Source organism: Carassius auratus, chromosome 12 (assembly GCF_003368295.1).
Source record: "Carassius auratus strain Wakin chromosome 12, ASM336829v1, whole genome shotgun sequence".
NCBI lineage: Eukaryota > Metazoa > Chordata > Actinopteri > Cypriniformes > Cyprinidae > Carassius > Carassius auratus.
This window is the reverse complement of record NC_039254.1, coordinates 16,305,537-16,330,049: the sequence shown is the minus strand read 5'-3', so window position 1 is coordinate 16,330,049 and position 24,513 is coordinate 16,305,537. Positions and strand designations below refer to the sequence as shown.

Below are 24,513 nucleotides of genomic sequence, written 5' to 3'. Positions count from 1 at the left end.
ATATTAGTATGCTAAATCATAATGTATAAAATATATTAAATTACACAAAATAATATTTCTAAATAATTTATTAAAATGTAGCATTTTTGCTATAAATAACTTCAAAAAAAAACATAAGGAATAAAAAACAATAAAAACAATAAATAAACACTGCAGACAGCTGTATAAAATAACAAAGGAGTAAAAAAGGAGAGTAAACACTAATTAATAACACTGATTTTTTTTCTTTTTTCTTAAAGCTTCAAGAGGTCCAGTTATTAAACATGAGTGTGGAAGGAGAAGAACTCCAGCTGGTTCATGAAACTTATGACCCGTTTCCTGACGATCTCCCAGCTGTGATCTCTGTCCTCCTGAAAGAGTAAAACAACAGTCAGTCCATCTTTAGATGAGTTTACACATTCACAGCTGAGGATTCATCTATATATTCAAATCTCACCGTGTTCATTTCTGCCATGTGTCTCAGTCTTTCAAAATACAGATGCAGCTTTTTGTTCCTCTTCATTTTGTAAGCCCCCTGCATTGAGAGAGAAATCAATCAGTTCCTCTGGCTTGATGCTGCTGGTATTAAACATGCAGTATACACACACTGTACTCACACATGAGTGCAGTCCATCGATCTCCTCATGCACGACATCTAAGAAATCTTCCAGTTTTTTAGCATCCCAGGGGACGACGGCATCGTCAAAGAGGACAGTGATCTCCACCAGAGCCTGAATGACGAACAGGATCTGTTTCTCAGGCTGAGAAGAAGAAAAAAAGACATATGAATATAGATTCGTAATCAACAGCACATACAGTATCATGGTGTCTTTTTAAAATAATAATAATAATAGTAATTTTTACTAACCTCTGCTGTTCTGTGGTTATTGATCAGTTCATATGGGATTGGGTTGATGTCCTCGTGGTCATTACGGATTTTCTCACCCTACGAAATGTTTAGAGACAGATTTACTGAAGAAATTATTTTGAGTAGAATGAACAGATTCAGGCGGGAACTTTGTTTCAAAGAATTCTGATTAGCTATTACAACTGCATATGTGATCCTGGAGCACAAAACCAGTCTTAAGTCACTGGGGAATAATTAATAGCAATAGCCAAAACATACATTGTTTGGGTCAAAATGATTGATTTTTCTTTTATGCCAAAATCATTAAGATATATAAGTAAAGATCATGCTCCATGAAGATATTTTGTAAATTTCCTACCATAAATATATCAAAACTTAATTTTTGATGAGTAATATACATTGCTAAAAACTTAATTTGGACAACTTCAAAGGCAATTTATTTTCTCAGTATATAGATTTTTTGCACCCTCAAAAACGTCTAAATATTTTCCGATCCTAACAAACCATATATCAATGGAAAGCTTATTTATTCAGCTTTTAGATGATGTTTAAATCTCAAATAGGACAAAAATTGAGCCTTATGACTGGTTTTGTGGTCCAGGGTCACATTTAGTTTTAAGGTTAAATTTGTATTTTCTGTATATTATATGAATTGTAAAGGGCGAGTGTATCATCATTTATCTCTCATGATATGTCTTACTAAGATGATATTTAATGCTTAGTCCCATAATCGAAGCTCTGTAGTTTCAAAATACAATGCAATGCAATGATGACTTGGATGGATCATATTTGATACATTTTAAGGTAATTTTTCTAAATGAAGTAATAATGAAGATTTTTCAATCCAGTGATATTCATCTTGAATTATTTTTTTTTTAAAGTACCAATATTCTAAGTAGTCTCTCTCATATGTAATAAAATTAAAAGTTAAAATATTAAAATCTAAATTGTAATCTTCAAATATACCTCCTCTCTCAATTAATAATAATACACATTGTGTGTGTGTGTGTGTGTGTGTGTCAAACTCACCAGCTTTCTGATCAGATGCACCGAGGCTCCGTGGTGTTGCTGGAACTTGTGTTGGATCCATCTGCAGCTCAGCACAGAGCTGAAGCCGCACGCGGACAGAAGAAGACAGAGCTGCACCAAACGAAGGTCCATCGTGTCGTGTTCTCCAGAAGACTGATGCCACAGGTTTGATGCACTGATCAGCTGCTGCTGTGTTTAGCTGTGTCTCCTCCATTCTCTCCGCCGTTTATATGAGCGTCGCGCGCCTCGGGAATCGCAGCCGGTATTTCACTTTCCAGTTGTAAACGGCGCACACCTGAGCGAAAGGTGAACCACAGTCACGCAGCAGCTCTAGAGTCAGTGTGGGAACTCAGTGTCTCACTCACTGGAATTCTTATGCACTACAAAAATAATAACCACAAATACATTACACTAGAATAAACGGAGTAAACAACACCACACACGCCCTATTGCTAGTGAAACAGTGAAAAATAAAACGAAAAAGAGTGTGTGGACCCACATAGACGAACAAACAAAGCTGCCTTAGCTAGCGTAAACAAATAATAAATTAATAAATAAAACATGGCAGTTTTTTTGTGCATTTTTTTTTTTTTTTTTTTTTTTTTTGCTTTTTGCTTTTTTTTTTTTATCCCAGTTATTAAAATGTTTACTACTAGGCCTATAATGTGTATTTTGATAGTTCCTTCACTTTGGTCATTTGTAGGGTTGGCTAGTATTTATTCGTTATGTTAGTTTGTTCGTTTATTCAGGGTTGGGCTCATGGTTTAAAGAAGAAGAAGGACAGGTTGCGTGTGAACCTTGACTCTTACAGAGGACTGTGGGAAAGAAATTCCCGCAGCGGAATACCTGAGAAAGTGAAATCGAAAGCGAGTGACGACACGATTCATATTTCTATTATTCACTGAATTATTATCAATTATTTAATCAATTATTTAAAAAATGAAAACGACGGAGGAAGATGCTCCTGTTAAGAACAACGTTAAATCGCAGCGTGTTTAATCTTATTAGGTTTTTTTTTTTTTGAGTGTCACTATTTTAAATTTTATTTTTACAACAATGAATGACCAATGACAGACAAAACATTATGGCTAAAGAGATTAATCTGAAATGTAAAAAGGCCTATCATATTTCTATATTTAATTGTCTATAGTTTAATTGTCCTAATAGAAACACTATGAATGAAAATGTAATGATTCAGGCTATAGGTCTAATGAAAGCAAAGATATCTGAAATGTAGTCTATACTTCATGGAAATATTAAATAATTTCGACTGACTAAATTTGACAAATGTCAATGCAATCAAAACTCGAACCTATTTTACTTCCTGGGAATACATAATGATATGATGTAATGCTTGAGTCGAAAACACATGCAGATAATAGGCTTCTATACTTCTGCTGGATGGATGGATGGATGGAAGGATGGATGGATGGAAGGAAGGAAGGATGGAAGGATGGATAGATGGATGGAAGGAAGGATGGATGGATGGATGGATGGAAGGATGGATGGATGGATGGATGGATGGAAGGAAGGAAGGATGGATGGATGGATGGAAGGATGGATGGAAGGAAGGATAGATGGATGGATGAATGGATGGAAGGATGGATGGATGGAAGGAAGGAAGGATGGATGGATGGATGGATGGAAGGAAGGATGGATGGATGGATGGATGGAAGGAAGGATAGATGGATGGATGAATGGATGGAAGGATGGATGGATGGATGGATGGAAGGAAGGATGGATGGATGGATGGAAGGAAGGATGGATCCATCCATCCATCCTTCCTTCCTTCCAAGGATAGCCCACACAACCAAACACATATGTTTCCACGGCCCACTGAAAAAAAAAAACCTCTACTGCTGCGTTAATAACTTAGTACTCCGCTAGATTGTTAACTGTCTTTATTGAATGAACTGGCAATGAATGGAAAATAATTCAGGAAATTCAGGCTGCATCCCCTTTGTGTCTGTGACATATGCAGCAAAAATATATAAGATAAATTGGCAGTTTATTCTTAAACCAATCAGCGAGCATAGTTTCAGTTTAATATTTAATATTTAATATTTAAACAATAAAAAATATTATTTAATTATATATATATTAAATAATGTTATTAAGTTATGACTTAGACATTTTTACATATATGAACAATATTATTATTCCTTTTAATAGCGTATAGACAATAGAGTATTGACTTAGTGTATCTCAGTGTGGTATGGGAACAGCTCCAGTCAACACTGCAAAGCCCAGCAGAGAGTTGTGCGCTTAGCTGAGCGCATCTCAGGGTCTGCTCTCCCCTCTCTGCAGGACATCTACCTCAAACGCTACAAAAGCAGAGCTATTAAAATCATCAAGGACTCCATCAACCCCAGTAACTGCATCTTTTCACTTTGTTGCCATCTAGTAGCTAAGTGCTTCCGTAGCCTGATTTTCCATTCTATATTTAATTCTACAATATACAACTTTTTTATATTTTATTCTTATATTTGTATTGTTTAGTTTTATTTCCTTCTTTCATAGCTATATTTATGTATATTTGCATGTGTGTTGTATTCTTTAATAATTGCACTGTCCATGGAGCGGACCTGACTCACATTTCACTGCTGGTTATATATGCTCTATATAATTGTGTATGTGAGAATAAAAATCTTGAATCTTGAATAGTAATTGGTGGCCCACCTGCAATACCAACGCGACCCACAGGTTGAAAACCACTGAGATAGATAGATAGATAGATAGATAGATAGATAGATAGATAGATAGATAGATAGATAGATAGATAGATAGATAGATAGATAGATAGATAGATAGATAGATAGATTAGAAAATAAATAATACTAAATAAATAAAGACAGTCCTATAACTGCAGCTTCTAGGGCTCTATTTTCATGTTTCAGTTATTGCATATTGCAATATTATACGATTATTATTATTTTTTTTTAGCTGTTTTAAAACAGCTGTCTTGGGGATGCTGTGAAATATCATAAACATCACAAATTATTTTTTTTTCCCATTAATTAATGATAAGGATGCCATCCGTTTATGCTTATTTGTATTTCAGTGTATTTATTCACTTTAATTTTCTATTTGATTAAACCATGCTGTTGGTTTGTTGTAACGATGTGGAGTTTTATTTATTTCCATCAGACATAAACCCAACATTAAGCAAACAATAATGGACTTCCGCCGCTCAGTTTGTTTTGGTTTCAGCTCCAGTGCTGTTTCCTGTCTCTCGCTGGAGTCCTCAACACACTCAATGCTGCGCGCGAGTTGCGCAATAGCGCTGGTCGTCAACAGGAACACGGCGAACCTTGCGTTCGCTTCCCATGCTGCCTTTCGCGTCAGCTGATCGGATCACATATCGCCTGCCCGCTTCTGTTTTCCTCCTGATCAACCGAAGGAGAGTGACAGCTATCACACCCGGTGAGAGGAAGGAAAACACATTCGCCGCCGCGACAGATAAACGCAGAACAAACATGGTGAGTGCACGAGCTTATTGTGCTGATTCTGAATTGTCTGCTGTTTTATGAGCATTTTAGCCGGATTCATGAGCATTTTAGCCGGATTCATGAGCAGTAAGAAAGTCTCTGTGTTTTCGTGTCTCATGTAAGGGCGTTTGGATGTTTCTCAACTGAAAATTAACCAAGTTTTTACTGTAGTAAAAGTGTAGTTATGTTTTCTGGGGCATATTGAGTTTGTATAACCACGGTTTTACAACAAATACCATGGTTAAACTATGGTTAGTGCTGCAAAACCATGCTTAATTTATGGTTACTGGGTTTAACTACAGTAACCATGTTTTTTGGTTTTATTTGTAGTAAAACCATGGTTAATTTTCGTAAGAGATGGAATCAAATATATTTTAGACCACATGCTTTGGGAGGGATTATCGTGTTATTATGTTCATTTTCAGTAAGGTGTTATGAATAATGTGCCGTTTGTTGTCTTCTAGATAAGTCTACTTCAACTTAAGGAAGTTTTAATGCTAAAGACGCCTGTCTTTTTAAAAAGAAGTACACTTAACGTGTATTTAATATAGGATACTAAAGAGTTAACTTTAGCCTACAAACTGAATGTAATATTTTTGGACTTAAAGATAATGTTACTTGCGATTAAAATATAGTTTATATGTATATTAAATGCAATTAATTGAACTTAAGAGTTGCACTTAGTATATGTAAATGTATAATTAGTCATGTTGGCGTATGAATGTCATTTCTGTAAAAACATTTAAAATACAAAAACAAATACTTTAGTATGTTAGTGTTTTTTTAAAGCATGATAAAAAATAATTAAAATGCATTAAAATATTCTTGAAATTGAAACCTTTAATTTGGCATTTTTAAATGTACTTAAGTGTGTTAAGAAAGAAGTGCTTTCTCTTTTGGCACACTTGAGTGGTCTTGTATTTCATTAATACTATATTATCTGGAAGAACTGTTTAATATTTATATACTTTTAAGTTTACATGTACACAATCAATATAATTAAGTGCACCTGTCTAAAATAACTCTGGATGTACTTTGACGTACAGATTAACATGTTTTCTTCTTATGGTGTGACTAGGAATCTGTCTGCTGTTGGGTGAAACTGGCCGGGATGTGTGTATCACTTCCACTATTTGCTACTTAACAAAGACTGCCAGTATATTAAACAAACTGTTCTTCTTCTCCTCATTGTGTTTTTATGAACCTCTTTTATTATAGGGTCATTTTTAGGGAGTGTATTCATTGTCGTACATGAACTGGTATCATTTAAATCAGAAAGTGATGATGTATAATATAAAACATCACAAAAGCATTTCATCTACTTGTGTAAAAAACATAATAGCTGAGCAAACAGAAGGGGTTCTGAAACTTTCCATTGTACTGTTACTGAGTTTTCATATGTGGCACAAACTTAAAGAGTGACTAACACACACTTTGTCTGTTACACTTTTAGATTATTATTATTATTATTTTGTGTGTGTGTGTGTGTATTTGATTCTGCTGATTTTTACCAATATGTAAAAAATGTAGATAGTTTTATTTGTGTTATATCCAGTGTGGTAGTGCGGTAAGTTATTTTTTCATTAATTTACTCTGATTTAAAGTCAAATATTCATATTTAAAGTTTAAAGCAACTTAAGTTTAGATTATAACATGTAATGGGTATGTTATCAAGTTTGAGATACACAGAGTCTGAGTGAGTTACAGACCCGAATCGGTTACTGTTCCAGTTGTGTTACACTCTGTGTGTAAGTCACTCGTCTGTGTGTTTTGTAGTGTGTGAAGTGAGACGAACTGAAGCTAAAGGAGCCATGTTGGCCACCCAAACACCTGAGAGTGGCCCAGAAACCAGAGATGTTAAACAGGTTTGTAACTTGCTCATCTTTATGAAGATTATTTGGATTGTGGACATTACAGTGTCACTGATGGCAAAGCTTTCACATCTCTTGAAACCCATCGAGCAGGTTCTTGGTAGAGGTCATGTAATGAGGGAACCTGGATTTGTTTTGAGAAACCAGCATTAAATCAAAGATGATGACCGTTATACTTTCTTCTATCACAGCTTATATGCACAGACCATTTCTGTCTGTTCTCATTCTTATATTCTAATACAGGTTATTAAAACGAGTTTATAAAAAGCCACAGTTTGCTTATTATCTTGTAGAATTCCAGACAACTAATGCCTTCATGAGAGAGATTTTCTTTCTGGCCATTTCCTCTTTATTTGCTCGAGACTTTTGCTATTAACTGCAGTTCAGTAGTTCTTTATATTCAGTTCACTTACAGAAATGGATAACGAAAGCAAGACGAAGTATTTGAACAAAACTGTGTTAAATTCAATAGCTATATAGGACTTAATAGTCAGATTCATTTTTTTTGTTTGTTCTTACTGTTTATATTTACCTGACCAACTGTTCGTTTTTCTTGATTTTGTTTAAACATCAACAATACAATGCAACACACACACTCACCGGCCACTTTATTAGGTTCACCTGTTTAATTGCTTTGTAACACAAATAGCTAATCAGCCAATCACACGGCAGCAACTCAATGCATTTATGCATCTAGATGTGGAGAAGACGACTTGCTGAAGTTCAAACCGAGCATCAGAATGAGGAAGAAAAGGGATTTAAGTGACTTTGAACGTCGAATGGTTGTTGGTGCCAGATTGCCTGGTCTGAGCATCTCAGAAACTGCTGATCTACTTGGATTTTCACACACAACTATCTCTAGGGTTTACAGAGAACGGTCCGAAAAAGAGAAAATATCCAGTGAACGGCAGTTGTGTGAATGAAAATGCCCTGCTGATGTCAGAGGAGAATGGGCAGACTGGTTAGAGATGATAGAAAGGCAACAGTAACTCAAATAACCACTTGTTACAACCAAAGTAAGCAGCATATTACCATCTCTGAACACACAACACATCGAACCCTGAAGCAGATGGACTACAGCAGCAGAAGAACACACCAGGTGCTGCTCCTGTCAGATGAGAACAGGAGCTGGAGGCTACATTTCACACAGATTTACCAAAATTGGACAATAGAAGACTGGAAAAACGTTGCCTGGTCTGATGAGTCTTGATTTCTGCCGCAACATTCAGATGGAAGGGTCAGAATTTGGTGTAAAGAACATGAAAGCATGGATCCATCATGCCTTGTCTCAATGGTTCAGGCTGGTGGTGGTGTGATGGTGTGGGGGATGTTTTCTTGGCACACTTTAGGCCCCTTAGTACCAATTGATCATCGTTTAAATGCCACAGCCTACCTGAGTATTGTTGCTGACCATTTCCATCCCTTCATGACTACAGTGTACCCATCTACTGATTGCTACTTCCAGCAGGATAATGCACCAAATCACAAAGCTCAAATCATCTCTGACTGGTTTCTTGAACGTGACAATGAGTTCACTTTACTCAAATGGCCTCCACAGTCACTAGATCTCAATCCTATAGAGCATCTTTGGGATGTGGAGGAACGGGAGATTCATTTCGTGGATGTGCAGCCGACAAATCAGCAGCAACTGTGTGATGCCGTCATGTTAAAGTGGATCAAAATATGAGGACTGTTTCAAACACGTTCTATCTGTGCCACGAAGAATTAGAGGTCCAACCTGATACTAGCAAGATGTACCTAATAAAGTGGCCAGTGAGTGTTTGTGTATATTTTAATTTTTAATATCAGTATAACATCAGCAATCCAGAATATAAAATTGCAGTCTTTGTATATTTATATTGCCACAAATAAAGTAATTGCTTCAGAACCATCCAGTCTTTTTAAAGAGGTAGAAGTATTTTCTCACAATCACAGTGTTTTGCTCTTTATACACTTGCAACAAGACCTGATCTGAGCCAGAAGTTCCTCACTTGTCTAGTCATCGTGTCTAAGTGCTTATGACCGAGCCTTCAAGACAAACTCAGAGTTTCTTTTTTTAGTCATCTTGGCTTAATCCCTTCCAGAAACATGACTACTGTTTGCATGTCGTCTGACGTAAAGGTGCTGTGTCGAATTTCCACAGCTTTGGCTGTCGGTGCTTTGGCTGATATGTATTCAGTCAGCTGACGATCTGTCTGTAGGTATGGCTCATGTTCACATGGCAGAACACGATGACTTCTCCATTCTGCCCTCTTGTCTGAGATCATCAAGAGGCTACGCAATGCTTACTCCACATCTTGTGAAGTTGTTTTGTTCTAGAAGTGCCTTCCTTGATTTGGAAATGTCACGATGATTTCCTAAATGTCACGATGGTTCCAGTGACCTGTTCTCACAGCAACGATGCAAATCAATACAACATTATAGACCCTTAAACTCTGTTATTGATTTTGACTGGGCTGTATCGTTAAATCACTAGCTACTGATTTCATGTGTTTCCTGGTATTTCTCTCCCTGGTTCTTCTGTTTTGACATCTGGTCCATAGACACCCTTTTTATTAACCCTTCTGTTCTCCTCAGTGGATTAAGGACAAGATTGCACGGACACTGAAAGTCCTGCAGAAGCGGTACATCACCACAGACACGGCGGTCACCAGCGAGGACCTGGAGGCGAACCTGCTGTGTTGTGCTTTGGAGGCCGTCTTCATCCATGGAATCAAGAGCAAGTTCATCCGGTTTGATGGAAGTCAGGTGCGCAAAGGAGGGTCACGGGGAGCACTTCCTCAGCCCGTCTTCTGGAGCCTGTTGAAGACCGTCACCCACAGGTGGGTCAGAGAATATGTAAGTTACTTTTAATGAAGCCCACATGCATTCAGAAAATAAAGAAGGTGGATTTCTTGGGATTGATCTTATTGTGAACAGTTGATGTGTGGATATGTCACAACTTGTCAAAACATTACAAACTCACATTGATTTGCCTCTAGTTTAGTGCCACGCCCACATCTCAGCATCCAATCAACAACAGATGCATAAAACCAAGTCTCCGCCTTACATTTGTTTTTGATTCTGATAATCCATTATACTTCGATGTAGGTCACAATACGGAAGAAAAGAACTTCCATTTAACTGTGGTTTTAAGGGGTGCGGCAACCGTTGTATACACTTTAACAACAGCCAGCCATGTAAAATGACTCTTTTTAAATGGTAATGTCTGTATTTAAAAGATTATATAATGTAAACAGTGTTGGGATAGGCACTAGGTTCCAGATTACAAGTGACCCTGCTTAAAATGTAACAAGTAGTTTACCTATTCAACTGTTTCAAATCATTTTCAGAAATACACTTGGGCACGGTTCACCTTACAGTAATGCATTTACAATATTGCATTACTCCAAAAAAAAACAAAAGTAGTTATGTTACGTAGTTACTTTTTATGGAAAGTAATGCGTAACGTTACTTTTGCGTTACTTTTTAAATCTACAGGGCTTGCTTGTTTGTTTTTCAAATAAAAAAGTTATATTTTTGGCAAATATAAAAGCCTTTTCACACCAAAAGTGAAATGAATATGCCTCAGGCTGAAGGGAAAGTGAATTTACGTCTGCACAATAGAATGCAGAAGAAGAAATTTCAACACACTTCAGCAATAATAAAAGACACACAAGTGTTTGTCTAAAGTAATTTTTGTTTATTATGGTTTACTGGATCATCGAAGATCAGAAGCAAAGACATTGGTTAATAGAATGGGATTAAATACATAAAGGATGTTTGTGTTGTGTAACATTTAATCATTGCAAGTTTGTGTCATTTTCTGAGTTGCATTATTTTTATTCTTTTTGAGGAATACTGAATCTGTGTTTTATTTTTTTATTTTTTTGGGGATGAATTAATGCATATTAATATATACAGTAAATCTGATTTCTCCCAATATGGGGACAGGAGAGCTGTCAATCAATAAATTGGAGAAAAAAGTAACTTGCGTTACTTATTTGAAAAAGGAACTCAGATATTCTCTTGTAAATTTAAAAAGGAATGCATTACTTTACTAGTTACTTGAACAAAGTAATCTGATTACGTAACTCACGTTACTTGTAATGTTACCCCAACACTGCTGATTGCTGTCATCGAAATCATTCAGCACCTGAATTAAGATTATAAGTGAATTTAAAAACACAATTACCACAAAATCAGACTTTAGTGCCACTTTTTATTTTGAGATCGTTCTGAGATTTAAATACAGATTTAAAATCATAACAAAAAATATTTATACTAGAACTGTAATTTAATTAAACCTTATTTTCTCAGTAACTGTAACAGATTAGATACATTTATTTTGTCATTAAATTACTTAACACTGTTACATGTAACTAGTTACTCCGCATTTCAGCAAATCATGACATGTGATATTACATTTCTCTTGAATATTGGATGCATAGGGAACAAAGTGTTATTCATAAGCCTTATGAAATTATAATATATCCCCATTCTTTCCGAAGTCATTGCTAGCCTTTGGTTTGTTACTGAGTCGACTGATGTTGGTTTATGCTTTAAAATAACTTTAACCTTTTGCAAGTGAACAGCCTGTCACCCGTTTGGAAACAGAAAGAGACACGTCAGGGAGACTCTGTGAGGATTGGCACAAGTCTGTAGGATTAGATCATCATGTGGTTTAGTAATTGGCTCCTAAGTCTTTGGGCAGTAATCAAGTGAGGCTCTTTAAGACCTCTAGACTCAACAGGACAGTTTTAGGCTATATTTTGAGTGTAGTGTGTCATATTTATACTTAAAAATGATCTAGTATGAATTTAACAGTATGTCACATCACAATACCTCATTTTACATACAGTACATAAAGATTTCTGTGCATTTAAAAAATGATTGCACTTATTTAGGAGGCCTTCACTAAACTGTAAAAAGTCATGTGAACGCCCACATTAAGAAGTAAATTAAATAAAATTATAGTATTATTGACAGTATAGTGAGGGGGTGGGGGGGGGGGGGTAATTGTGAATTTATCTATATATGAGCAAGACTTCAAATGTTATTTTATCTTCAATTGCTCTTACTTTTTATTTTATCATGTGACACTGAAGACTGGAGTAATTATGCTTAAAATGCAGCTTTGCAATTAGAATAGAAAAGGGTTCCTGGAGTGCAAATAGCACTGGAGTGGTTTAATCCAAAAAACACAACCACTTTATATAATGAACTGGTTTAATATAAGCTTTAATTCACATATGAACATTGAGCAATACATGCTTGAAGAATGAGAACAAACGTCATTAAAAAAACTACTTATTTTGACATGAGTGCATGAATATGTAATATGTGAAACAATGACATTTTCTTTTTGGGTGGTCTAACCTTATAATGTTTCACATGTTTCTTTTTGACACTATAGGGATGTAGTTCAAGAACTGGAGCGTCTAAGCTTCATAAACTCAGACATCGGCCGCTGCAGAGCATGGGTTCGCCTGGCGCTAAATGACGGGCTTCTGGAGTGTTACCTGACCTCGCTGCTTCGTGAAGGCTCCAACCTGGGCTCCTACTACCAGCCCGGGGCTCTTTTGCTGGACCCGGAGGACCGTGAGGTTCTCCTCACCCTCCTGCAGGGTTTGTCCTCCATGATCTTCCAGCTCTCCTATAAATCAGCTGTGCTGAATGAGTGGACCAACACACCCCTGGTCCTCGCGGGTCTGTGTCCCCCAACGCCTGCCGACGAGCATCTTGTAGGCCCCAAGCGCAAGGAGTCTTGGGATACGGTCTCCCAGTCATCCGCAGGGTCTGGAGGCTCAGACTGGGCTCAGGAGGTGCTCCAGAGGGAGCCCAGGAGAGAGCAGCTGAACACACCTCTGACCACATCAAACCAGAGTCTGGACACGTCCGGATCATCACAGCTGTCCTCCAGCCTGAGCTCTGATAGTCTGCTGCAGGGTCACGAGCTCAGGAGTCCAGAGAAGGAGCCCTGGAGCTGTGACACGGAGATCAGCCAACACACACAACAGAAGATCAGCGCTGCAGAGTGAGTACAAGTCTGTTCTATGACACTATGACAAGGGAGAAATCATCTTGTTGTCACTAGGTTTGTGCAGAGCTGTGAATTTACTAATGTCCTGTATAATGACACTAGTTCAAGTTTACATCCAAATCAGGGGGGCAGAAATATTAAAAATTCAAACAATTATAAATTAAACGAAATTAATGAAAATGTACAAAATTTGACCGTATTGCTGTTTTTTTTCTGTTCATTTTAATTATTATTATATGAATGAATATTATCTTCAGATTTTATATTTTATTTTAAAATGTAATTTATTCCTGTGAGTCAAAGCTGAATTTTCCTTCAGAAATTATTCTAATGTGCTGATTTAAAAATATTTCTGATTATTATTAATATTGAAAACAGTTGGTCTTTTTAATACCATTTTTTTTAACTATGATAAGAATTTTTTTGAATTTTTTTGATGAATAAAAAGCTAAGAATAAGCATTTATTTTAAATAAAATTCTTTGGCAACATATTAAATGTCTTTACTTTCACTTTTGATAATCTTCAGATGTATCCTTGCAAAATAAAAATCTTACTAAAAAAATTAAATCTAAAATCTTACTGAACCCAAAATTTTGAACGATATATTCCAAGTAAATAAAGTTACTGAATCATCCTGAATCCTCATATTTGGAGGTCTATAGCAACAAAACGTTTGAAACCCCATTTATTAGATGGTGATCTAATGCTCATAGCATTGCTGTCAATATGCTAAAACCTGCTTATCGGCTCTAAATTAATTACTTTTAAAGTATCCTGATTTAAAAATATTCATGGCAAACTCTATAGTCATTGTCTCTAATTGACATGTTAAACATTGGACCATCTGACTCAGATTTTGTACTTGGCCGTGGTTTTGCTGCTTCTGTTACAGAGCTCAGAAACCTCCATGAATGTCAATTCTAGTCAGGACAAAGTTTTCTAAAGTAAATGTGAAGGAAATGACTTTGAGTAGAAATGTTGTAAGCTGCAGTCGTGTCTGTCTGTTTTCAGTGACAGCAGTTCCTCTAATCAGGACTTGAAGGAAGACTTTGATGTGTTCATACCGGCTTCAGATTCTGCAACACAAGCTGTCAATGACAACACACACAAGCCTGACGCATCTCTCACAGCTGCACAGGACACACATCAGTCAGAGGCACACATCTCCGAGCAATCTAAAGCATGCTCAGAAAACATTTCAGCTGAGACGTTACCGGAGACGCAAGAATCCAAGACTCTAGTTAAAACCGCCACAGTCACCGAGACTCCAGAAGGTGGCCAGAAGAACTCACCTGTTGATTCCCCTTCAGTTTCTGCTTTGACTGAGATGGTTGAGAAGACCTCCGACCTTAAAGACCCCGACGCTCTTCCTTCAGAGACCTTCATCGCCTCTAGTTCAGTGGAGCAATCCCAACATGCTGCATATAGACGCTCCGCAAGCACCGTCAGCAGGAAAACCTCCTCAGACTCTCTGTATTCCTCCTGCGTGAGTGTTTTCAGGGATTCATCCTCTCAGGCTTTCATTTCTTAAGCTTATATATCACTTGATAGGTTTATCTAATTGATCCACCAAAATGAACGTTGATATTGTATCTGCATTTTAAAAGGAATTGAAAGTACAAGTGATTTCAGGCACATACTTGAAACTAGTTATTAATATAGATTGATATAGATGATACAGATTTGAGTTTTCACTTCATGCAGGAACCAAGCTTCAGGAAGCTTTTTGTTACGTTTCCTATGCGAGTGTAGTACAGTAAATGTTAGCATGAGATTCAAAGCACAAGTGAACCAATCATTTCTTCCTCTAGTCACAGCACAAAAAAAAACATTAAAGAACATGACAACATGTTGAAAGATGTACAGAAATGTATTAATTCTCATGCAACAGTGTTTCAACCGCAAAAAGACAAAACAATAATGTCACCTAACGTACAAAGCTTGATAGTTGCTATAAAAATCTCATTTTGCTAAACATATGCACTGTATTACATATATATATTATTTGCATCTAAAATAAGTTGTTTACATAATATATGCATGTTTACTGTGTATATTTATTATGTATATATAAATGCACATAAATACAGTATATATTTACATGCATATATTTATACCCATGTAATTGATATATAAACATTTAATATATACATTTTATTATTAAATATATACAGCCATATGTGTACATACACAGTACATTAGATATATTATTTAAACATTTATTTTAGATGCAAATAATCATGATTAATCGTTTGACGGCACTAATTTGAACTTAAATGAGAAATCACTAAAAGGTTATGTTTAAATAAATCCAAATCATGACAGCAACAGCAGAAACATAATTATATAATAATAATAATAATAATCATATCATAACACAGTTTATATAACACTACTTTAAGAAGGGTTTGCATGCATGCAGCGTTTTTATTTATATGTTGTTAACCTGACGGTGTTTCCATCTCTGCACCTTTTGGTGTCTCAGAAATCCACATCTTGGATATCAGAGGATGATTTCTACAAACCAGAAAAAATGGACAGTCCTGAAGCGTATGCCGTCATTGACATCGCGCAGATGAACGGGCCAGAGACGCCTACCTCTGAACCGACCAGCATCCAGTCAACACCGAGTGTAGTGCACCGGAGACAGAACGGTAAGACCGGAGTTTCCTTCTCTCTGATTCTTAGACATTTTACTTGCCAAGCCCTGAGCTGCAAAGTGATGGAAAAAGTAATGGTCCGTCTGTTTTTTAAACTTCCTTCTCACAGAGCGATGACCTTAAAAGAAACTAGCACTCATGCTTATACTTCCCTTTGCTTGGTTTCACATACAGTTATTAAGTGCTAGATTTAATTTTCATAGCTATATAAAAGCGTTCAGTGGTTTTTTGACCACAGGTATAATTGGGATTTAAACCAGACAGTATCTGCTAAATTACAATGTAGACTGCACATCTTTATAAGATGACAACTTTACCATCTTAGGCCCCAGTTTCTTTGCTGTTTTCTGTTTTCTCACCGTTTTACCGGAATGTTCATCTACATAGAGCATTAACAAGCAATTAAGACAACTTTAAATTTCAAATAATAAACATTTGTATGCTTAAAATATGGTTTTCATATTACTGCTTTTAAACCTTGGATAGTTTGATAAAATGATAAATCTTTGATTATTTTCTCACTCTTATGTTGTTCCAAACCTGCATGACTTTCTGAGGAACATAAAAAGGATAGACTGTTAAATTATACTTTTGTATAATTGATATACTATTATGTTTTTGTTAACAATTTTAGTTAGATTAATTAAATTTTGTTTCCTTTCGTTTCAGTTTCGTTTCAGTTTTTTTTTTTGTATTTTTATTATCATTTGTATTTCAGATTAAACTGAGTAATAGTAGTCAGTAGCAAAACAGGGTCATTTTCGGTAAATAAAATACAATAAAACAATTGTTAATTAAAATATACATTAACTGAAGGAATGAGTGAAAAGAATGATATAACTACTCACTACTCACTGGTTTACGGGGATACAGGAAGTGTCCTCTTAAAGGGTTAGTTCACCCAAGAATGAAAATTCGTCCATCTTCTTCACCGTCGAAGCATCGTAGGTGTGTGACTTTCTTCTTTCAGAATAATCCAATCAGAGTTATATAAAAAATGTCCTTGCTCTTCCAAGGCTTTGAAGGGGGGTAAGCGAGTGTTTGTTGTTCAGAACACGTGTAATGAAGTGTGCGCATCTGTAATAAGACATAATATACACTTTTTTTTCCCTCACTTCTGCTGACTGTTGATATATGAGAGCAATTTCAAAAAGTTACTGTTAAAAGTAATGCATTACAATATTGCGCTACTCCCTTAAAAAGTAACTAATTACATTACTTTCAATGGAAAGTAATGTTACGTTACTTTTTAAATATGTTTTTAATAAGAAGTTCTATTTATAGCAAATGTAAAAGCCCTTTCACGCCAAAAGGTGTAATGAATAAACCTCAGGCTGGAGGAAAAGTAAATTCACATCTGTACAGTAGAAAGCAGGAGAGGAAGGTTTAACAACAGCAATAAACATATTAAATGAAGCACAATTGTTAGTTTATCTAAAGTCATTTTCGCTCATTAGTATGGTTGAACTGAATCATCAAAGGTCATACCAAATGTTTTTTTGCAAGTGAGATGAATTAATGCACATTCGCATTTAGTGGTTACCACCGACACTGATCGTTCCACCCCTAATATATATAAATAAATATATATATATGATCTCATGATATACATGTGTGTGTATACATATATGTGTGTTTGTGTATATATAATGGATTTCAATCATTTGTAAATGAGTAAGCATACGCTCAACCTTGTGTTTACAATAAAAAAAACGACTTGAAATGCTGGATGTGTGTATAAAGTGGACTCTCTCTCTCTCTCTCTCTCTGTCAGGTCTTCGTAACCCGTTCAGGGGTCTGCTGAAGCTGGGTCAGCTGGAGCGCCGCAGTGCGGTGGGCATGTGGTGGGATTATTCCTGCGAGCTCTCTCCGTTTGAGCTGCGGCTTTACATCGACGCAGAGGAGCGCATCTGCTACGAAAACCTGTCCCTGTTGCGCTGCGAAGACGTTCACCTGTCCTCCAGTACCGAGGGCCGATTCCGGCTCTCCTTCCCCGGCAAAAGAATCTACCTGCGTGCACCGTCTCGAGGAGAGGCGGAGGACTGGGTGGATCGCATCGTGGAGGCCATCAGCAAACTACGGCCCATGATAAAAGAAGAACAGTGGGAGGTGCTCCACTCGTCCAGTGACCAGGACGTCCCCTCACCGACACCATCAAGCCCCGAGCACACCAACTCTGAGCTTCCAGATACCCCACAGTTAGATTGGACTCGTTATAAAGACCCAGAACCAGACGCCATAAAGGAAGCGGTGGTCTATCAGAACTTGGAGGAGAAGGGTTGGAGGTGTGTTTTACTTTCCCTCTCCCTGGAGACCCTCAGAGGTTACCAGGTCCAAGGGGACTCGAAGACGCCTCTGTTCTCATACCCCATTGGGAGCATCAGGGATGTGGTTCCGGATGTCTCTTTAGGAAGCCCAGCCTTTTTTAAAGTTCTGACTGTGCGGGACACTCTGACGCTGCGGGCGGAGAGCGGTGAGGAAGCACGAGGATGGAGGAGTCTGATCAGAGGAGCGCTCGACTCGTATCTGGAGACGGAGGATGACGGAGCGGGTCAGGGCGTCTCAGCAGTGGGCAGTGTCCACAAACTGGTCCAACACAGACTGAAGGGAGATGGGGTGCTGCTCTCTCACCTGTCTACCGTCCCGAATGAGAGAGGACTAGATGCACAAAACTACAAATGTGCAGGTATGAGAGGCTGGCATGATTTGTATTGATTTTTTAAATTACAATTAAATGCAAATCACACAGATTACTTTTAATAAACTCTTGTTTTCAATATCTGAATTAATTTATTTTAATTAAGCAGTGGAGGTGTTTTTGGTTAAAAACGTATCAAACTGGTGTAACTTTTAGTAATGATATAATGTATATTGTTATTTTTGTTATTGAGTGTGTGTGTGTATATATATATATATATATATATATATATATATATATATATATATATATATATATATATATATATATAAAAATATGTAATCTTTATTTATTATTGTATGATATAGATTATAATATAATCTATATTATCATTATTATTAATTATATTTTCTTTGTTAATTATATTAATATTTTTATTATTTATTAAACGCAATGAAGCAGTTGTATCAGTCATGAATATTTATGATTTATATTTTTCAGTTTTTATAATAATTGATATTTTGTGTTCCTTTATAAATTATTTAAATATGCTTGATGCACAAGAAACACTTATCAATATATAAAAAAAATGTTATTAATATTTTTGTGGATATTTCATAAATTTATCAGATATTTCAATCTTATATGATATGGCAAGGTTTCTTTAGGTTTTAAAATGTCAATAATAATTAATTAATAATTCATATAATAATAGTTTTTAAACATTAAGTTCAGATGTATGGGGAAAATATATTTTTGCTTTGTTTACACCACTACTGACATTCTTGAATCATTAATTTTTTACATACTATAAATATTTGACAGAAATCTATGAAACCAGCATTGCAAATATTACATTATAACTGTGCTTTTGCATTTTAAACTGGATTTGTCTTATCTTCACTTCTCATCGGCCCAGAAGTGAGGCATTAGCCACATGTTTATTTCCTTTGCATGCTTGCATTTGTGAGCTGGAGGAAGTGCTGTGCTCTTGTCTCTGTGTAAGTGTTTTTCTCTGTTTCTGTGCTCTCTGGCTCTGAGTAAAAGCTGTTGTTAATGTGTCCGCAGGTTGCCCTCGTCAGATCGGGATGTCTCTGGGGAGAGCCAGACTCTGTGAGTTCTCGGGTCAGTATTACTGTGAGAGCTGCCATCAGGGAGACACCACCATCATCCCCTCACGCATGCTGCACAACTGGGACCTGACCGCACGCCAGGTCAGCTCTTACGACTCTGCATCTAACTGAATTGAATTTTATTTTAATTTATTTATGAACATATTTATTAACATAAGTGGGATTCACTTTCCTTAAATAAATCAGATACATATTATTAAAAAGAAAAAGAAAAAAAAGGTTAAAATACTCTATTTTAAAGAGTAGGTCTGTCATTCGATAACCTTCATTACATGAAATGCTGATTTATTCATTAATTAATATACTATCTTAATTTGGATGGTTAATAAGATTTTTCTAAATATAGATGCACTAACACAGATTTCTTTTTTTTCTTTTTTTAAGAAATTCACTTTTATTCCGCAAGGTGATCAAAAGAAAAGACATTTATAATGTTATAAAAATAAATAATTGACAATTAAATGCTGTTCAGCTGGAAAAATATCAGTTTCCATAAAAGCAGCACAACTGTTTTCAGCATTGATGATAATAAATGTTTCTCAAGCAGCAAATCAACATATATTCATGATTTCAGAAGATCATGTGACACTGAAGACTGGAGGAATGATGATGAAAATTCAGCTTCGATCACAGGAATAAATTATATTTTACAATATATTCAAACTGAAAAAAGTTATTTTAAATTATAAAACTATATTCCATAATATTACTGTTGTATTTTCCATCAAATTAACGGAAAATCTTGCCAGGCCCAAATTTCTGAATCGTTGATATGCGTTTGTCATTCAGCTGTGTGTGTATTTCTATATGTTCAGGTTTCAAAGCAAGCCTTTAAGTTGCTGACTCAGATTGAGCACGAGCCGCTCCTGCACCTTGAGGTTTTGAACCCTGACCTGTTTGATCACACTGACATCATGGAGAAAGTGCAGAGCCTGAGACTAAGGCTTCGTTTTCTCGGAGACTACATCCTCATCTGCCGCAGCGGCATCAGCAAACAGATCCAACCCAGGTGTGTGTGTGTGAGTGTGTGTATTCTTAGATGCGTGTGTTTGTAATTGGGACACAATCAAGTCTTTACCAGATGATTGCAAAAGATTAGTAATCTGTATTTTGTTTCCAGACTTCAGCAGCGGACATACTTACTGGACAACAGTGATCTCTACAGTGTACTGGACTTGCAGCAGGTATCACTGGCCGTTTCTTGTTGTTTAGCATTTGAACTAGGGGTGTGCGATACATTTTATTTTATTTTAAACCTACTACTCTTTTAGGATTTTAGCAATTATTTTTTGGAAATTAACTCTGCTTTGCAAAATAAGGTGGTTATATCAATGTAAATTTCCAAATGAAAGAACTGCTTTGCCTCTCTGAGACAGTAACACACAGTGCTTCGTTATTGAATGAATCCGCATTTTGTATGATTTGGCTTAATGAATGATTTAATGACCAAATTAATCAGCCATTAAAATGAATCACTTAAAGGGATAGTTCACCCAAAAAATGATATTTGATATTTATCTGCTTACCCCCAGGGCATCCAAGATGTAGAGTTGCAGTCTGTCAGTCATATAATGGAAGTGAATGGGAATCACGGCTTTGAGATAAAAAAAAAATTAAACATATACAAACAAAACCAACTTAAACCCTGCTGCTCGTGACTGCAATGTCTGAACAGTCCTGAGTTCGTTCTCAACAGTCTGTGTGTGATGCATCGTCCTCTTGCTTTACGGTGGCACGCAGACTTATAAGTGCATTACGGTCATCCATCTCTCAAATGGACTATTGACATTCTATCTACAATCTCATTTAGGAGTGTCAATGGTCCATTTGAGAGATATCTGGCAGTAATGCTCTTATAAGTCTGTGTTCCGCCATAATGCAAGAAGAAGAAGAATATGCGTCATGCATAGGCTGTTGAGAAGTTCGAACTTTGCGTGAATCAGAGGTAAAAAACTATATAAATACTGTTCAGTTTCTTGCACAGACCAATCGTTTCGTGTCTTCACGTCAATGTATCATCACGAGCCGCAGGGTTTAATTTGGTTTTGTTTGTGTATGTTTTTTGGACTCTCAAAGCCGTGATTCCCATCCACTAACATTATAAGACTGACAGACTGCAACAGTTTGAGTTGAAAATCTGTTTGTGTTCTCCTGAAGAAACATTGTCACCTACATCTTGGGGGATGCCTTGGGGGTAATCAGATGAAAATCAGATTTTCATTTTGAGTGAACTATCCCTTTAACTCATTAGGACAGTGACTTGGCCACACCTACTGGTGATCTTAGATATATATTTTAGGCCAGATTGACTATCAGCTTGCGCCAGCGCAAAACCTCAATTTGACCTAAAAAGAAATGACTGGTTAGGGTCTAGAGTGGAAAATTAGGGCTGAAAAGGTGGGAACTGTTATTTTTGCACCTCACCTTATTAAATATGCATTTGTAGTTTAAATTGAGTAATGAATCATGCAACGCAATTGACTAAGACATGCGCTTGTCAATTCACTGCTATTTGTGGCATTATCCATCCAAAAAAGCATAAAGTAGGCTGTAATTCATAGATTGCGAGGGTCATTATGGAACTGAGATGTTGCATCTGTGTTCTTTAATGTGGGCATTGTTAGTAAATCACCCGCAAAATTCTCCCTTCCCATAGGCACTTGTATGGAATTGCGCTCTAGTGCTAATTTGCCCTTTTTAGTAAACTTGGCCCCTAGTAGAAAATAGAATTTTCTTTTAAAAAAAAAATTTTTTTTTTTTAATTAATGAAATCAGTTTAAAGTGGCATGTATTGCTCTTAAATTAAAAATGTATTTCTGTCACTGGTGTGAACTGACCACACTATTAGGAAAAATGGTACAAATGTTGGCACTGGGGCACAAAAGAACATTTAAAGGCTGCACAATGTTACCTAAAGTGCATACATTTTGAAAAGGTGTGCCACTAGTAACTTTTGTTTTCTGAAGAATAGGATATGAATATGAATGGAGTGCTATTAAGTGATCCAATTTGTGATTTCTTTTTTGCACACAGATAGCAGACGAGCACTATGAATCTTACCTGCAGTCTCTGATTCAGTTTGGGTCCAAGCACGTGCTCAGCTGTGACCTTTGCACCCAAAGGGGCTTTATATGTCAGATCTGCAATAGTGACAACATCATCTTCCCTTTCCAGTTTGACAGCACCATTAGGTACTGTTATATGACACTCATTAGACATCAGATCTAAAACTCCTCACATCCCCTTTCACTCCTGACCACTGCTGTGCTGCCACTTTCTGTTCTAGTGGAGTCATGTGATTCAGTCACATGCAGCACAGAAGTGGGAGAAATATCATGAGGATGATGGTGTGACTCTGTGTTTTCTGTCTCTCAGGTGTGACATCTGCAAAACGGTGTTTCATTCCTCCTGCAAGGCCAAGTGTCCGGTCTGTCCACGCTGCGTTCGCATACAGAAGTATATGGAGAGGGATTTGGAGGACTGATTTAGCTGTTAGTTAGAAACAGGTCATGCTACAAACTCAAAATCCAGGGTTGGTACTATATGATTGTAGTATTGTATCTAAAACATTATTTTTCTCAGTAGCTGATCAACTGGAAGCGTTTGATCGTTTTTCTTACACTAAGCGTTTTATTTGACTCTGGACCTTAAGTGCACTTATTTACACACTCATCTGTACATATTTACTCACATCTGCACTCCCGTGTAGGTTTCATGAAATGTTAATAATGCCAAATCAACACTTTTCTGCAATGGTGGAGGAAAGTATATTAAAGCTATGAGAACTGTATGGAAGCACGTGTAATTCTGCAGGTTTGTGTTCAGAATCACAAGTCTTAGTTCCCTTTTTGTTTTTTTGCAAAGTGGTTATTGATTGTCAAGCCAAGGAAGTCTTTATTTATGAAACGTAAGGCACTTGAATGCCAAGGATCTTGTTTTTATAGTACTTTTTTTAACATCTGAATGTCACATGGCAAGTTTTATATGATGCATTACGAGTTTACAAATCATCGCATGCATTAACAAGTTGTAAATGCAGGTATTGTACACAGTTATTAAGAGGATGTCTAATGGAATTATGACATGTACCAACACTTACAACCTCCTTTAACAGTTTTTGTATGATACTGTGCCTTTATTTTCGAGATTGAGTGTATCATTCATCACTAAAATGGGATGTGCCAAAAATGTAACTATTATAAGCCAATGTGAATTATTAATGCTTTCCACAATATAAATTCATGAGTCCAATTGCTGACATTCATCTCTCTGGATGATAAAAACTCTTTTTACTTATTATTTTCCTGGTTTAATGAATGCATATGAAGGTCTGACCACTGCTTCATTAGCACAGTTTATATTGCGAACTGAAATATGAGAAAGAACAAGGATTTTTGTACTTCCTTTTTTTTTTTTTTTTTTTTTTTTTACAATGCTGATATTTTATGACAAGTTCATTATAGCGCCTGTTCCCAGGTGACTCTTTGTCTTTCTTATGTTTTGCCACTAGAGGAGGTAAAAGTCTTAACCCTTAATTGACAGGCTGATCTCTCTACAGTCATGAATACTGAAGCTTTTCTCTGGTCTATAAGCACAAGTGATTAACATTCTAATGATTTATCTTTTTAACTTCTTTTTTTAATATAATTATTATTAGTAGCAATTCTTTGGAGTAATATATGTCATAATATATGTGCATATAGTTATTCACCAGATGCTTTTACCCAAAGCATTGATGAAAGCAACACTTTATGTGTTTGCTGATCTATAAAACAATATTTTCGTGCTAATATATATATGCTCAGAGCTTCCTAGAATCAAAG

The 24,513-nt window shown here is 36.4% G+C and overlaps 2 protein-coding genes across 4 annotated transcripts; one reads left to right on the top strand and one right to left on the bottom strand.

Moving 5' to 3' along the window:
- Nucleotides 1-252: 252 nt before the first annotated feature.
- Nucleotides 253-2,436, bottom strand: LOC113111976 (interferon a3-like). Its single transcript, XM_026277279.1, has 5 exons — nucleotides 1,877-2,436; nucleotides 848-925; nucleotides 597-740; nucleotides 437-514; nucleotides 253-350 (listed from the first exon to the last, which is right to left on the bottom strand). The coding sequence occupies exons 1-5, from the start codon at nucleotides 2,006-2,008 to the stop codon at nucleotides 258-260; spliced, it is 525 nt and encodes a 174-aa protein (XP_026133064.1). The 5' UTR covers nucleotides 2,009-2,436; the 3' UTR covers nucleotides 253-257.
- A 2,690-nt stretch (nucleotides 2,437-5,126) lies between these two features.
- Nucleotides 5,127-23,941, top strand: LOC113111974 (pleckstrin homology domain-containing family M member 1-like). 3 transcript variants are annotated; one of them, XM_026277274.1, is made up of 12 exons: nucleotides 5,127-5,355; nucleotides 7,141-7,229; nucleotides 9,813-10,057; nucleotides 12,631-13,251; nucleotides 14,280-14,745; nucleotides 15,745-15,913; nucleotides 17,694-18,605; nucleotides 19,626-19,771; nucleotides 20,506-20,699; nucleotides 20,811-20,874; nucleotides 22,724-22,881; nucleotides 23,066-23,941. In XM_026277274.1, exons 2-12 carry the CDS (start codon nucleotides 7,176-7,178, stop codon nucleotides 23,172-23,174), a joined length of 3,138 nt encoding a protein of 1,045 aa, XP_026133059.1. In that variant the 5' UTR covers nucleotides 5,127-5,355; nucleotides 7,141-7,175; the 3' UTR covers nucleotides 23,175-23,941. The 3 variants fall into 3 exon arrangements, with proteins under 3 accessions (XP_026133059.1, XP_026133058.1, XP_026133057.1); XM_026277273.1 differs by having other exon boundaries at nucleotides 14,277-14,745; XM_026277272.1 differs by having other exon boundaries at nucleotides 5,129-5,355; nucleotides 14,271-14,745.
- Nucleotides 23,942-24,513: the final 572 nt, after the last annotated feature.